Source organism: Cyclopterus lumpus, chromosome 4 (assembly GCF_009769545.1).
Source record: "Cyclopterus lumpus isolate fCycLum1 chromosome 4, fCycLum1.pri, whole genome shotgun sequence".
Taxonomy (NCBI): Eukaryota; Metazoa; Chordata; class Actinopteri; order Perciformes; family Cyclopteridae; genus Cyclopterus; species Cyclopterus lumpus.
This window is the reverse complement of record NC_046969.1, coordinates 13835961-13852960: the sequence shown is the minus strand read 5'-3', so window position 1 is coordinate 13852960 and position 17000 is coordinate 13835961. Positions and strand designations below refer to the sequence as shown.

At 38.6% G+C, this 17000-nt stretch overlaps 3 protein-coding genes across 3 annotated transcripts; all 3 read right to left on the bottom strand.

Annotated features, from left to right (window-relative positions):
- Positions 1-259: 259 nt before the first annotated feature.
- Positions 260-5641, bottom strand: LOC117729820. The gene is made up of 4 exons (XM_034531196.1): positions 5562-5641; positions 3920-4252; positions 2780-2943; positions 260-1216 (listed from the first exon to the last, which is right to left on the bottom strand). The coding sequence occupies exons 1-4, from the start codon at positions 5620-5622 to the stop codon at positions 1172-1174; spliced, it is 603 nt and encodes a 200-aa protein (XP_034387087.1). The 5' UTR covers positions 5623-5641; the 3' UTR covers positions 260-1171.
- Positions 5642-7140: 1499 nt separating this feature from the next.
- LOC117729555 (mpv17-like protein 2) lies at positions 7141-9895 on the bottom strand. The gene is made up of 5 exons (XM_034530748.1): positions 9706-9895; positions 8788-8949; positions 8212-8288; positions 7462-7590; positions 7141-7197 (listed from the first exon to the last, which is right to left on the bottom strand). The coding sequence occupies exons 1-5, from the start codon at positions 9893-9895 to the stop codon at positions 7189-7191; spliced, it is 567 nt and encodes a 188-aa protein (XP_034386639.1). The 3' UTR covers positions 7141-7188.
- Positions 9896-11489: 1594 nt separating this feature from the next.
- Positions 11490-16972, bottom strand: LOC117729554 (mpv17-like protein 2). Its single transcript, XM_034530747.1, has 6 exons — positions 16865-16972; positions 14810-15028; positions 14505-14666; positions 14092-14168; positions 12420-12548; positions 11490-12193 (listed from the first exon to the last, which is right to left on the bottom strand). The coding sequence occupies exons 2-6, from the start codon at positions 14997-14999 to the stop codon at positions 12098-12100; spliced, it is 654 nt and encodes a 217-aa protein (XP_034386638.1). The 5' UTR covers positions 15000-15028; positions 16865-16972; the 3' UTR covers positions 11490-12097.
- Positions 16973-17000: the final 28 nt, after the last annotated feature.

The window sequence follows — 17000 nt, the reverse complement described above, 5'->3', positions numbered from 1 at the left end:
AGTCTGTTTCATCTCTCTGGAGAAACGTGACTTGATGTTGAAGTGTGGCTGAAATGACAACTGACCGGGTGCTATGTGGTTCTGAGTCAGGGATAAACAACAGTGATATTGAAAAGCAAACAACTGCAATGTGTTTTTGGAATATTGCTTTTATGTAATTGAAAACGTCATAATGTGCTTTACATCTGTCTGACAGCAAACATGTGTAATGCTCACAGAAGAAGCAGGGTGATGATGATCCTGATTTTTAAAAGCATGGAATTACTGCAATCCCCGAGCATAAATATGCAGCATATGTACTTTGGCGAAATAGTACAAAAGTTGTTCAAGTAGTTTATTCTCGATAGAGTCAGGATTGAGAGATGTATGTAAACAGAATTACAATCAATAAATGAGAGCAGCTTTGCCACACACACAAGATTTAGTAGAGCATTTCATGTGTCAACCTTGTATGTGAAAAGGTTTACGCACAGAATTAAAATTAATTTGACTTTGAAAAAAGTGGGAAAAGGCAACAATTTGTTGTGTTTTTGCAGACAAGTTTTATTGTTGGTTAAAGGCAGGAATAATATGTATGTATGAATAGTATGTTTCTATATATAGGCCTAAATGTATCTGTAGTTGCAATGTACACTAATACATCTGTACGGTATACATTAATTGCCCCGAAAGGCATTTCTACATGCAGATAACATTCATTTCAAATACTGGAACAACACTGGAAATACATTTTCCTGTGCACTGTTCATGATACAAATCCCTAAATCCTTATGGACACTTAAAAGTCAGAAACTGTAATAGCATGAAGTCAGTTGTTACAAGTAAGAGTGCAATTATGAATTAAAAGTGCTTACGAAGATTTCCAGCTCCAATTTGGGAAACATTCCATTTAAGTTTTTATCATTTAGGCTGATTTTCTTTTCAAAAGAAATGATGGACGAAGAAGTATTGCAACGGCTTTAATCACCAGAATTAAAACCAAGAAGGTCAAAGGTCAAAGATGAGGCCGAAATACTCCACTGTCATTGACAAAAGTGCATTGTATAGTAATAAGAGCCTAAGAGAAAAATCTTGAACATTTTTTTTTCTTGTGTGGACAAGTGTTTTCTATCCAAAATCATCGGAACAGACCAGACTCCTCCTGGATTTCAGCATCGGATGAAGTTTCTTGTCATTTTGAGTACTTGGCGAATGGAGACTCCTCGTTCACTTTGTTCTAGTGAGATGAAAGGAAACAGCAGAGGAGTTAAAAGGAGCTCAAATATTCATTTTAACTTGCAACCAGAGTAGTGTACAAAGGCCTCTGTTAGATGTACTAACTGAGCAATAAGCCTGTGTGCTGCTTTGCTTTCAGATTTATCTAATGTTATTATATCCATGCTCTTTATCATCTGACTTCTATTTAGGATAACAGGTAGGTGGAACACATCATGTTGCTGTGCTGAACTAATTTAACTTCATTTAATTTTAGGCAAACAGCAACATTTTGCCAAACGTAAAAGTTCTGGTTTGTGATTGGAAAGAACACAATATGTGTTACTTGTTACTACAATTTTAAGCTGAGTTTGAAAGGATGAAATTGAAATGATGAATATATATTTTAACAGAGGACATTCACTTCATACTTGCTATGCTATCAACATTTACAGTTCAAAAGCTACACACAATAAAGATTTTCACTAAATAACACTTACAATCACCTTTTAAAATACAGAATATAGTCTTGTCACTTATTAAACCCGCAGATAATCTGCTCATCATCATCACCTGTTCAGTTTGCAAAATCAGCTGTTTCTGTGTTGGACCCATACGTTATCCTGTATGTGTTGCTGTGTATGTTCACATATAGTACACTTTGTTCTACTCAGGCAAAACGTCATGCAATCTATTTACAGCGTCAAATAAAGATTTAGAGATAGCGAAAGTAGTTTCATCCTAAAGTGTTTCGCTCTCTGTTTTTCACCTGATACGACTCCAGGATGCTGAGAGTGTCTGAATACCTGCTGACACACTGATGCAGTGCTGACGACTCATCATCAGCACTATTTAAATTTCTAAAGAAAGTGCTTAGTCATTACATTATCACTTCCTGTTGGCGTAAAAAGAGAGAGCAGCAAACCATTGTGCTCACTGTTGAGGAGGAAGATGAAGTTGAAGAGGTTTTCAATGCCAGCTCGGATGCACTGCCATAGTTAACAGGGCAAATCCCTGTGGTGCAACACATCGTACTGTCGCCAGTCACACTTTCATGTTTTAATCATATACTCAATCTCATGCGAGTGTTGCCCCCTACTGGTGGAAATACCAGAATCTCAATCTTTGTCTCAAACAATGTATTGTTTAGGTTCCATCTTTGCATGGAGTTGAATTGTGCATATATGTGTGTAGGTGTCTACGTGTACGTGTGTGTAAGTGGGTATGTCCTTTGATTGATCTTTCAGGCTTTTCTTATCCAATCCACAATCCATAATTTGCTGAGGACCAAATTAAGTGCAGTGTGGAATACAAGCTCTTAAGATCTATGAGACATATGTATTCGTAGTTAAACGTTGTATAACGAATGGAGAGGGGATCCCAATTAATTGATACACCGCCACTACAAATTGCTTGATGTTCGTTCCAGCTTTTGCACCCAAATACACTGCTAGCATGGCAAAAAGACTAATAAATAGCCTCTTTTAGTCTCATCCAAATGTGTTAGACTTTATTACATTTACCTATCTAATCTGTTTTACAATTAAAATCAGTTCAAACATTCGGTTCCTTTTTTCTAACTCACCATCGGCACTTCTTCCAGCCTCTCAAAGTTATTCCTCGATGATCGGATACATTTCACGGTGACAACCACCAGCACGAGGGCAAACATGATACAGAAGATGCAAATGATGGCCACGGGGCCGCGATGTGGACCCAAGTAATCTATTTTCCACTTCTGTAGAAGATCTGAGGGCGAGACAAACCCAAAACTTTATTTTATTTACACATTGGATAGACTTCATGTCGGCCTCATTCATTAAAGAGTGTTGCAAAGGAAACTCTTAATTTCCCAGCAAAGTGAAACATGTATTAGACTACATGTAGTATTCTGACACTACAGCACCAAAAACAATTATTTCATCTTCTTAAGCATCTTTAATGTTATTCCCTAATACCTCCGTTTGGGCATTTCTAAAGCCCATACACTCTTTTATCACAGCTGTTTAGTGAATCACTTGGTACAATTAAGTGTCCTGCAATCAGTTTACTGCTAACCAAATGAGCTGTCTAACGCTAATGTGTTGCCATTACAACATTCTTAGTAGATGTTTATTTGCTTTTGGCCTAACTGTAGTGTATGTTACTCTTTTTAATGTTACCATTACTTACTTCCTGTAGGAACTTCATTTTGATCTTAGACTACTTGTTTCTTCTTTGCATGAGTGAAAATGAGTGAAAAAGAGCTCAACTAGTTTGACAGTATACAACGAATATGTTGTTGTTAGTAGTTTTCACAATGAATAAATTGATTATATTGTTTGCAGCCCAACTGGTATGGTGGCCAGCACTTGTAATCTCTCTTACTTTTATTGTTACTCCACTAATTCATTTTTACATCAACTTGGGTACAACTATCTGTTTTGTTCTTTTAATAGTATTAGTATAGTATAGTTTAATTTCATTTTTTTGTAATTACTATTATTTAATTTATTGTCTATTACGGAAGATCTTCTGTCCTCCAGTGGCCAAAAATGAATCAATGTAGTAAGTAAATTAAGTAATTTGCAGCCTTTTATTATACCACTGAATGAAACTCCATTTAGCGTGTGAAGTGATCTCTTTTTTTCACTTGATATTTATTATTGATTCAGAGGTGTAATCATTGTTCTTTGATTCATAATAAAGAATAAACCATCAAACCTTCAGCTAACAGTTGTCTGACCTGGGCTGGTTGTGTTTACAGTGGTGGTTGCTGTGACGTTTGGTGACTTTGATGCTGATGAGAGTGTCGATCCGCTGGAAACTGTGTTCTTGGAGGTCTGGTTGGTCTGAGGAGTGGCACTGAAATGTATTTCCTCTGTCCTGTTGGGTGTTTGTGGTGAAGTCGAGGGCGGTGGGGATGATGACTCCTTTTCTGAAGTGACTGCAGTGGTAATGTGGTGTGTTGCTGTTGGAGGCTGTTGTGCATTGTTGGTGGTTGTGCCATTATTTGTCTCAGCCAAACTGGGTTGGTTTGCAGCACGTGTGCTTATCTCCGTTACCTGGCTGACTGCACCTGATCAAGATAGGCTAGGTTGTTATCTTTTTCATGATTGATAACCAAACTGATATTTTGAACTTAAAGCAGAGTTGTAGTTGGAAATGATGTGCCCTATATGCGCAAGAGGTGACTACCTCCACTTTAAATGAGTTTAATTGGATGACACAGCATTCATAAACACAGTACTGCACTTGGCCTCACCCAAGTGTTCCTCCCACTTGTACTGTACCCTCCCACACAAGTTATTTACCAACCTGCAACCATTCTACTTGAGGTTATGAAGTGAAATGTGTGGATTGATTCAATTTATATAAGGTGTACAAGTGCAAAGAAAATGAGAGTGTATATATGTGCTATTTTGTGTCTCAATTTGTTATACATGGATACATTTTTATGTTCTTTTTTAGAGCTGCCAGGATTGGTGGCTACCATGAAAACCAGACTGGACATTTCAAAGTCACCAGGATCGTTCATGTAGTTCCAGCCACAGGGACATGCAGTGATACTGACAGTGATGACTGAGTATGACTCAAGAGCCGACACCATTACGACGTCATCGTACTCCATTATTGAACTGCATGTCAATGGCACTGTGTTTTCCCACCCTTGAAGCCAAACAATGCTTGCCCCAAAACAATAGACAGAAGTGTACTAAAGTAGGGATTTAGAACCCAGAGACAACCCACGCTAACATGCACTCTTATTTAAATCATTACGTCTTAAAAGTTGTAAAATATCTGAGAATTATTTTCCTTCCTCTGTTGATATGAATGAGCCGTAGAATGAGGCTGGACTGAAGGTATGGATATATATATATATATATATATATATATATATATATATATATATATATATATATATAGCTGATAAATACCTTTACTGGCATTGTGCACATGTGTCTGTGTTCAATAAAGCGTTTGCAAAAGTAGCAGACACTACAATATTGTAGGTTTATCTCAAGATTACTTTTACTGATTAAATACTTTCCACCCAGAAAGACCTTCCCATTGACTTTAAATTATTCTTATGATTTATTAATAGCAGCTTATACAGAAAAGCAACCTTTACTTTTATTTTACGGTAATACACACAGGCCTTTTGCTGATTGTTGTAACATTTAATGGAATCCTGATGTGAATGTTATAGGCATAAAGATTGGGCTAAGTGCAATGTTTTCCGACGAATTGACAACAATAATACAACCCTTCTCGCCCCAAGTTTCCTGATTGCATTACTTTGCATCTTTTTAAGGTTTCAAGATGATATTAATTATTCGAAATCTCAAACATCACATTAACAGGTAAAATGTAACATGTCAACTTACCTTTACAAACAGCCACTGCAAACAGATACCCTAGCACAGTGAGGTGCATCGCTGCAGGCATGTTGAGAAAGAGAAATAAAGGCTGGGAGTCATGTCATATCAGCACACACACACACACACACAGTTTACATCCTTGATAGCAGGATGTGTTGAGTGCCTGAGGAGGACTCTGAACACTGGGTTAGTGCATATCAACTCCCTCAGGTTGGTAAGTCAATGTTTGAACAATGCTCTGTATTGGCTTTGTGGTTATAGTGAAATTCAGCCTCTAATCTACAAACAGAGAAGGCAACTTCTGAAGAAATAGCAATGTGAATGCTGGATGTTGAAAAGATGATGGTGAATTTGATTGACGGCTTTAGATGTGCAATGTAATACCAGGGCTGTATGGTAGTTTATTTTGTAGCGCTCAACATCCTCCTGTGGTTTGCCAAGTACAAAAACTAATCGCCACTGACTTTTAAGTCACATTAAGAATGATGGTACTCTGTTGTTGATACTTTCATAACGTTTGAAGAACATATGCACTAAATAAAGCAGTGTCAGTGTTTGTATTTGCCTTTTATGGAGGTGCTAATACTAGAAGAGAACATCAGATAGTGAACATAAAATGTCTGTGTGTGTAGTTGTCAATTCAGGGTTAATTAGATTAAAAGAGAGTTACATCCAACCCCATGTATAGCTCTAGCAGTATTGTGGTTTGAAATAATATTGTGGTTTGAAATAAGCATGCGTCACTGTTATGGTTGTGTTGTGTGGAGGACCCAAACGCACGCAGCAGTTTGCAAAACTCAAAGTGAGGATCTTTATTTTCCAAACGAGTCTGGGGGGAAAAACAGCAAAGAATAAAACAAACAAAACAATGATCAGAATAGTCCAGCGGATGCAGAAGCTTCCTTCGCTGGAGTCGGGAAGGCAACTCAACCGAACGGGATCGGTAGAAACCTGGTGTTCCCAACACACGGTAAGGAACCAGACTGGTGACCGGAACGATCTGACAACGCGCCAGGGAATGCCATGGTCCTTAAATCAGCTGGCAGCACTTAGAGCAACGAGCCCCAGCTGAGCCAAAGGAGAGGGGCGTGGTAGTGGACGGAGGTGGAGACTGTAGGCTGACAAAAGCAAAACATTAAGAAGATGGCACACAACAACAAACCAGACAGGAGGGGAACAAACAGGGGAGCCCACACTAACAGCAGAGAGGGATCCTAACAGTCACATCTTACCTAAGTGACTATTCCATAATTAATTATTATTAAATTATAACTGTATCTGTTAAGACAAAACTGTAAATTTCAACTTATGGTACAACCAAAGAAGCCACTGGTACTGTAACAAGACTTTTGTTGTGATATGCTTTCTTGTTTGAATTCATTTGTTGGATTGAAATTGTTTAAAGTTTATTTACATTTTTGTATGTCAACATTTTCTTTTCTGAGATAGTTGAGAGTGCTCCGCTTGGTTCTTGCTGGTGCCTCCTTCATCACAAGATTTTCTTTTGGCCAAAAAGCTTTGATTTCCGATTTGTGTCTTTGAAAAGTACAGTTGTTTGATTCAAATACTCTGCTTTTGCAAATACCTTCTCATGCTCCAGGGTCTCTATTGTTTCCTCACAAAGTCACTTAGATTATCCGTCCTGTGAGCATGTATTACAAGGAAAGTTATTGGAGGATATCATCATACATCACACAAAAAACAATACACACATAATTTTTAATTATTCTTTTTTATTAGTAGCAACATTTGTACAACTAGTCTTTATTAAGGCAAAAACATAAAAACAAAAGATGAAAAATAAAAGAATGGTCATTTAATAAGTAAAACACATTCTCTTAAGAATTGTGAAAACTAGACTGAATTTTGCTGAATTTCGGTTGAATCTCGTGTGAGGCTGACTTACTCTGTGTTTGAGGAAGGAAAGGTAGGTGTCCCACCCTACGGTGATAACGTTGATGTACACAACACGGAATTTAGGCGGGAGGAAGTAAAAGTTGATCATCTGAGCAGGAGGCCAAACACAACAGTCTGCCTGCAGGCAAGAACACAGGGGAGCCTTAACATAAAGGACTGATCACACAAAGTACTTTCTGTTTCGTGTCAGTCTTTCCAGTGAGGCAGCGTGCACAAGACCAGGGCCCTGGCTGTCTTGAATGGAACAGTGCCAGAATTAGTGTTGTTGACTATAACTGTGTTTACCTGCAATGACATGTCACAATGGCTTCTGGGAAAAGAGACTAATGTTACAGAAAAGGTTGAGTTTGGATTATCAACATAATACAGAGCTGCAGAAGTCCTAAACCCAATAAAGGTCCACACTCACACACTCAGTAACACGTTCATGCAAAGTCTGTGAGGGTTTAGTAATTATTGTACATTATTGTTAAACACAAGCTTACGGTATTTTAACATATTGTTCTCAGACGTAAAATACGTCATTTGAAAATCTCAAAAGAAGCTTTGAAATATACATATTTATTCATGACAATAAATATGCGGCAATTTCATAGGTATTAGTAAACTAAAGTTGCTAAGTATTGTTGTCTTTAAAAGCCTCAATGAATGTTCTTTTGCAATGAATGCCCATTGAGAGTAAATTATCCTTGATCGGCTGCTCCAGATCTACAGGTGAGACCCAGACAGGTGTACTTGCCTTATAAAGGTCCCAGAACTTGTTTGTAAACTCCTTCCATCCTTCGGATAAAGTGTGTCCCTCCAGGAGACCCATACCTGCAATAAACAGAGTTGTCTGTCAGGTCCCTGTTTCAGAAAGCAGATTTAGTGAAAACTCTGAGATAGTAAACCCTTAGATGAGAAAAACTGGGTTTTCAGTTTCAGAAAGACTTTAACTCTGGGTCTTCTCCCTCTTCCATGTTCATCCTGGACAGATATTAGTTTGTTTCTTAGGAAAATCTAAAGTTACAGCATTTCTTTCCCTTTGCGTTTAAATATTACAGAGTGAAGTTACCTGGGGCTCAAAATAAAACATCAGAGCCACACTTTTTGTCTTTTGTCAAACCTCTTCCAAATCTTTAAGATATGTCATGCACATGCAAACACACATACGCACAGGCACGCACACACACACACACACACACACACAGTAAAAGTGTGGATTGAACCACCAACCTTGTGTTTAAAGGAAACCCGCTCTACCCACTGTCCAGTTTATGTACTAACACTGTGACAAATGTTTAGATGTGTACACTAAGGGAAAATTCCTTCTCACCTACAAAATACCACAACCCCATAAACGGCGAAGCGACCACCTGGTCCACCAGAACCTTCTTTCCCACCGTTTTCAGAGCTTTGCCCACAAACACTCCATCCAGCCAGATGTACCAGTATGTCAGCAAAGGCCCGAAGGAGCAGCCCACCGTAAACATGCGACCTTCAGGTGGAGAGAGTCATGGGAAACAATGTAAATTAAAATACAATATGTGATTATTTATTAATTAATTCATTATTGATGGAGATTTGAGTTTACTGGTTGAGAGTTTAGAATCTGCTATATACAGTAGTGCTTTGTATTGAAAAATGATGAAAATGAAAATGATTCATTGGGCCAAGTGATTGTATTTTAAGGGTATTGTACTGAGAAGAACATCTTGAAATGTGCACCACTTTAACCCTAACAAGGCATCTTAATATATAAACATGTTCTATTATATTTTATATATATATATATATATATATATATATATATATATATGTGATTTATATTATACGATATTTACATATTATTATAATATATTTATGATAGGTATATTGTATATTTACATTAGATGGTATTTACAGTATATTATACTGAATATTATTATATTATTAAATATATATATTAATATAATGAATTGTATGAATAAGATGTCCTTATTATGTCAGTGTTGGAATAAATGTTAAATATTTAACTACAAAGTATAAATGTGTGTTTGATACTTTTTTGGCATTGAATCATACTGGGATGTTTGCTGAAATTGATTGGATGGCCCTACCAAAAATGAATCCACCAGCTGCCACTGCGATCTACATTTCATTTAATTGTGCATGAAGCCATTCAGTCATGGGAAGAGCAAGACACCAACACCTCCCTCCAGAGTGGATAGCGAGCTAGTCCCACATTGCAATACCCGGGCTGCGGTTCCCTTACCTGTCATCCTCCAGTCCCGGACTCTGTCTGGATTCTGGAAATTTTTCCAGCTCTGCTGTAAAATATCTCCTAGACCCATTAATATTCCTCCACTCAGGGTGTTTGTGAGCAGCTGGTTCCGGCCCTGGAAGAGCGGCTTCAAGATGTGCTGCATCTGGACCAGAAACCGTTTCCCCACCCTGGGAAGCATGACCTTCAGATTTCCGAGTACTGTGATCTGTTATTTCCCCAACGTGTCTGAGCTCAGGGCCTGCATCAGGGTGATCTCCCAGGGTGATCTCCCTGTCCCCATGGAAGCTACTCTGTAAGAAGGCTGAATGTTAATCAGTTATCCAATGAGAGCTAGAGATATAGGTGGCCAACCTCCACAGGCTTTCCAACACAGATGGATCAAAAGTACACACCAAAGTAAAATAAACATTGCACAATCATAGCATTTCTTCCCAAAAATAAAAATAGAATATAAAGCCTGGCTGAGTATTTAACACAGCTAATACAGCTAAAAACGATATTGTGAAATAATTCTATAGTATAGTTACCCATGTGACATCTCCCCCGCTCTCTCTTTCCTGTGTTACTACCTGCAGGCAGTGAGTCAGCAGGAGGAACGACTGATACTGACTAATGTCTGTGTTCTTCATTCTTTATAAACTTAATTCAGGAATGTTACTTATTTTATTGACATTTTAGATTTAGTGAGAAATGATTGAGTTTATGGGCTGCACGGTGGTGTAGTGGCTAGCACTGTCGCCTCACAGCAAGAGGGCCGCGGGTTCAATTCCCGGTCGGAGCGGTCCTTCTGTGTGGAGTTTGCATGTTCTCCCCGTGGCAGCGTGGGTTCTCTCCGGGCTCTCCGGCTTCCTCCCACAGTCCAAAGACATGCTGCAGGTTAATTGATCTCTAAATTGCCCATAGGTGTGAATGTGAGAGTGAATGGTTGTATGTCCCTACATGTGCCCTCGATGGACTGGCGGCCTGTCCAGGGTGTCCCCTGCCTTCGCCCTATGTCAGCTGGGATAGGCTCCAGCGCCCCGCGACCCTAATGAGGATAAGCGGTATTGAAAATGGATGGATGGATGATTGAGTTTATATGGTGACTTTGCTGTTGCAAACAATACTGTTGCTGCTGTAAAAACGTTGTTATGTTTAGCCGTGAGCTAACCAGTGGCGGATGCTCATTTTGCATTAAAAGCAGCATGACCGCCGGCTTTGTCAACAAGGAGAAACTCAGGTAACACACACACGGAGAAAGTGCACCTTCATACAGTTTGACATCTTACTATATCACCATGAAGTCGTTGTTTGCTGCTATTTTAGTGTTCTAACATTCTGTACTTAAAATGACATTTATGCCAAATGAAGGCAATTTCTGAAGTATGCATTTTATTATAATCCTCAAGTACAATAATGTATGCAGGATAAGATTTTATGGTTGTAATTACTCGAGGCGAATAGAAAATTGCTTTAAAATTTGTGAAAATGTCTCAGAAATGTCATGTCAAATTGCACTAATTAGCTCATCTCAATCAGCTCTGGGCCCCTACCGGAATTTCTGATCATCAAACGTTGAACTATGCAATAACACACACACACATTCTTAGCTACAATGAATGTCCTGGTTCTCAGATTGTTCCCGTTTGATGTAAAGAATATGAAAGAGCAATACAAGTTATTAATTTAAATATGAATTTAGGAATCAGGGAAAACGAGAAACAGAGCGATAAGTGACGAGAACTGAACCACCTCTATATGTAAAAGGGAAAAAAAAAACACTTTTTGGAAGGTTTCTGTTTTTAGACAGCATTTATATAGTTGGATATTCATTAATAAAATAGCAGTTGGAACCATACGATAAGTACAGGATATCAAGTCACATTTAAAATGAAGTATAAAATGTATGCTATTTAAAAATAAAATAATTGTATTGCTTCAGTCTGTCTTGAATCAGGTTTACAAGTACAGTTAAGGATTCATGAAAAAAATTAAATGTGTAAATAAATAATTATACCGCAATACATTTTCTTCAAGCATGTAATCAGAATAGTGCAATTTTTTCATAAATATTTCAAGGGGATAAACTCAAGACAAGGTTATTTGGCATTAATGCATCCATCTATACATTTAAGAAATGCCACTCTGTTGGATATTGGACAGTTTAAATATTGTAGTTTCATACAAAAAACGTGCACCAACTAACTTACATTTAAATGGTTTTGTTAATGGCAGCAGTTACAATTATGGAGATGTGATCAAAATAAAACCTCCATCATCAGAGGAATTAGCTTGCGAGGCCGTGAAACAGCATTTATCCCCGACTGTTCCTACAGGAGTGCAAAACAGTAGATGTACCGACACACTGGACAGACTTCACACTTGTGCATGAACTCCGCCTCTAGGTTTTCTCCTCCAGAGGTTTGGATGATGGGAGCGCTTCCTGCTGAACATCCACAGCACTGCTGTCTGACAGCAGCTCAGTTTGGCTGTCATCCTGTCCCACAAAAAACAATACACACATCAATGTAATCAACATCACTGAGCAAGCTGACAACTCTGACCGACACACTGAACCACACAAGCAAAGAAATTGTGTTTTTTTATATAAATATATACAGTATATTATTAAGGCAAAAACAGTAAAGTAAAAAACATTCTCTTCTTAAGAATTGTCAAAACTAGCCAGAATTTCGGTTGAATCTCGTGTGAGGCTGACTTACTCTGTGTTTGAGGTAGGAAAGGTAGGTGTCCCACCCTACGGTGATAACGTTGATGTACACAACACGGAATTTAGGCGGGAGGAAGTAAAAGTTGATCATCTGAGCAGGAGGCCAAACACAACAGTCTGCCTGCAGGCAAGAACACAGGGGAGCCTTAACATAAAGGACTGATCACACAAAGTACTTTACAGTCAAATAGGCCCTTTTCACAGCAGCTATTTCAACATGCCATTGCAAGGTAAACAGAGGTGCGGCAATGTTATAGTTATTTAATACAATTGGCAAATCCATTAGAAAACTAAAGTTTGTAATTGTCTATAAAAGCCTTTAACGATTGTTCTTTTAATATGAGAAGCATTCAGTTTAAAAGGTGTGTCTTTACATTAGGAGTCGGCAGGCAGACATAATTTGTAGGCTGAGGCAGTTCTAAATTTGTTTGCCGAGTACAAACAATTTTGGTAAAATAATATTGAAGAATCCTAATTTGCTGATTGAGAGTAAATTATCCTTGATCTTTGCTCCTGGGCCCTATTCCTCGTACCTGGCTAATGTAGTTAGCTGGAAAATGTTCAGGATAAGATTACAAAAAAGTCTGGCTTTTTGGTTCCACAAAGCAAGTTTGGCAAAATCACCATAGCAACACATCCGAACACTTGAACCTGCTCCAGTGCAGGCCAAGTTGGATAGCTGGATAAGATAGCAGCTCCCTTCATCAGAGATCCCATTGAAGAAGTGTTATTGGTGTTTTATAGTTAGAGTTCTTATCACGTCATGATGACTTCCTATACGAGCGCTATCCATTCTGCCCACAAGGAATCATTTATTTACAAGACCTTCTCGAGCCATCAAATCACCCTCTGGCCCAAACGAGGCAGATTTTGTCAATCGAAAAGGCTTTCACAGCATTAATGTGCAGGTACTTATGACATAATTTTCCTCAAATTACATTGCTATACAAACAATCATATGTCTTTGACAATAGGGGGTCATGGACCTTGACTGCTGTAGACTAATCACATACTGTACAATAACCATGTACTGTACATGAGTAGTGTACAGTACATTAGATGTTCCGAAGTTTGTGGGATTTACACAACAAGTATAAAGCAGAAATAGTATTCATTTCTTCCATGGTGGATGGCGGAAATTATAACTGTTTCCACGAAGTAAAGCCCTGGAGATAAGCCACGCGAATGAATAAACCACAAATAGTCGGGCGAGTAAACTCACGCGAATAAAGCGTTCGTGTTCGTACACAGCATTACACATTTAACTTGTCTGGTATGTTGCCATGCTTCTTGTCTTGCCCTCACAGCGGGGCGGTGTTAGATGTTAACATGATTATGGTCTGGAATTCCTCATATGCGTTCATGATCATCTCCTGCTCGTCAGCAAAGAAAAAAGAGGCTCTTCCTTTGAGTTTATTTGCCTTTGTGCTGTTAGAAAATTATGGTTTGGGTGATCGACGCTTCACTCTTTTGAAGTAGGACGGGCACGCGCAACTATCCTGAGTACTGATGTCTGGTTCGAATTAACGAGATGGTTTGAGCCTTTGAGAAACCGGGATAGCCTGATTTCAATCATTGTGTTAATTTAAGCTGGATAATAGGACATTTGATCGACTTAGTTGAACCATGTATGAGGAATAGGGCCCAGATCTAGGTGTACTTGCCTTATAAAATTCCCAGAACTTGTTTGAAAACTCCTTCCATCCTTCGGATAAAGTGTGTCCCTCCAGGAGACCCATACCTGCAATAAACAGAGTTGTCTGTCAGGTCCCTGTTTCAGAAAGCAGATTTAGTGAAAACTCTGAGATAGTAAACCCTTAGATGAGAAAAACTGGGTTTTCAGTTTCAGAAAGACTTGCAAAACACCTACATGTCCTTATTTTACTAGTGGAAGTGTTTGTTTTTTTTTGCTTTCACTTACTAGTGGAAATTAAAATACTCTCGTCAGATTCATGATTGAACCACCAACCTTGTGTTTAAAGGAAGCCCGCTCTACCCACTGTACAGTTTATGTACCAACACTGTGACAAAAGTTTAGATGTGTGTATATGTGCACTAAGGGAAGATTCCTTCTTACCTACAAAATACCACATCCCCAGAAACGGTGAGGCGACCACCTGGTCCACCAGAACCTTCTTTCCCACCGTTTTCAGAGCTTTGCCCACAAACACTCCATCCAGCCAGATGTACCAGTATTGCAGCAAAGGACCGAAGGAGCAGCCCACCGTAAACATGCGACCTTCAGGTGGAGAGTCATGGGTTAATGGAAGAATGAAGAATTAATCGCCGTGAGTTGGTATTCAAAATGAAAAGCATTGCAGATATTCTCCAAAATACAACATTTTGATAAATTATTAACAGAGAGCTCCTCCTTTCTCTCACCTGTCCTCCTCCAGTCTCGTACTCTGCCTGGCTGTTTTAGGTTATCCCGGCTCTGCTGCACGATGTCTCCCAGTGCCAATAATATTCCTCCGCTCAGGGTGTTTGTGAGCAGCAGGGCTCGGCCCTGGAAAAGCGGCCGCCAGTTGAACTGCATCCGGACGAGAAAATCTTTACCCATCCGAGGAAGCATGACGGCAGATGAATTAACGTTCCTGTCATCTGCAGGAGAAAGAGGACATTGTTGACCAACCTCCAAAAGGATGCTGCATTTCCAAAACAGAGGGGTAAAAACTAAAATTACAAAACAGATTAATAGTGCTGTTACGTGCTGTGCCGAGATTTAAGGGCGTGTGTCGAGTAATTAAATTATTTTCAGTGAAGCTCTTATCGAGACTTGTATCGTTTTAAACATATGACGTCATTGATGAAGCCCAAAGAAGAAACACGTTTAGAAATTATTAATCCTGATTTATAAAATGAATAAAAGTCTCCCCCAACATCCCTTTCCCAGTTACACAAGCACATTTACTGGCCTCTGCCCAGTAACAGTGTGTAGGTTTTAGTGGCATCAAGTGGTTTGTGGCAGGTTGCAACTAATTAAATACCCCTCTGCTCACCCCTCCCTTTCCAAGCGTGTTGGAGACCGACAGTGGCCAGCAGGTAGGTATAGGTATCTTTAGGATTTTAACACTAGGAGCTACTCTAATCAATACTCGGTTAATCTACAAGACTAAATAATAATAATAATAATAAAATAAATAAATATATATATATATATACACAGAATAATACAAACAAAAACATTAAGAACATTATAAGATTTAGATATAACAAAATATAGTTACAAGAGAGGCAACGGTAGTGTTTACAACAGTAAAGTCACGATATAAAGGAATTATTAGCTCACTGTAAACTAATGTAAAATGACAATAAAAATAAAAACACATTTATTAGTGCAGTTTATAAAGAACACAGAAACACAGTGCCAGTCATTCCTCCTGTCCTCCTGGCTGTTTGTTTACAAAACAAGCTTTTTTTGTGCTTATGTAAAAAAAGCGAGAGTGGCCAATTGCACTTTTGTTTACCTGTCCATGGTTGTTGTACAGATGTACAGGAGCTTATATCACAAAGTACATGGCTGAGATATTATTACATGTAATAGATCAGCCGGTTTTGTGTTGCAAATGAAGTCTAGAGAAAATAATCAATTTGCAAACCAATTGGCTGAAAAGCTGCATGAAGCTTTAACTCTACTTCACTACAAAAAGACGATTAATACATCGTTCTATCATGACAAAAATAATGTAATATATAATAATGTAAAAACTGTGACAAATATGATACTAAAATCTTGATTTGATTAAAATGGCAAATCCAGAAAGCATATTTTGAGTCGCACACTGACATATAACGTTACTACACAAGTTAATGAATGACGCATGTCTATCTACGAGTTGTTTTAGGCGTTCAATGATCCAGTGTTACGGTTTAACAGGCGACCCTGTTAACTGGTGACTTTTCGTGTATAGCGGTCCTCGTGAATGCCGCTTGGTTTAATTTTGTAATGAAGTGTCAACCCCTCTTATATACATAATAATATATACTATACAAATTAAACAATGCGGCATTCGCGAGGGCAGCTACGTGTTCTCTTCCTATTTTCAACAGCTGTCTAACTATGACAACAAAGGACGCGTTGGTTCAAAGTCGCCAGTTAACACGGTCGCTTCCTAAACCGTAACACCTCTTTTCAGTAAATATACTTTGTTGCATGAACTGTTTATCGGGTAATTTACTTTCTCTGTATTACACGGGATGACGAGATGTATATTTACGTTTATAGTAACGTTATATCTGCAGAATACACAGACGGGCACTTTTGAAACAGTTGAGAGGTTCAAAGGTCACTGTTAACAGTTAGCTAGCAGTTTGACATGCTCTCTCTGCTTCCTGCCTCATGCAATTAACTAGCATATAAACTGTTGCGGCGAAGCCAATCTTTCCCCATTAAGTCAACCTGACCACAAATGTGACGACACTTTGACGCAGCCTTACCTAAACCTGAGCCACGGCGGAGAGAGCTTTATTCATTAATAATGTGAGAAACACTCGTGCAACGATCCGGACCCATGAAACAAGACCTCTTCAGGTTTTACTCCACTGAACATTATACGTTAAATGTGTGAGCGGC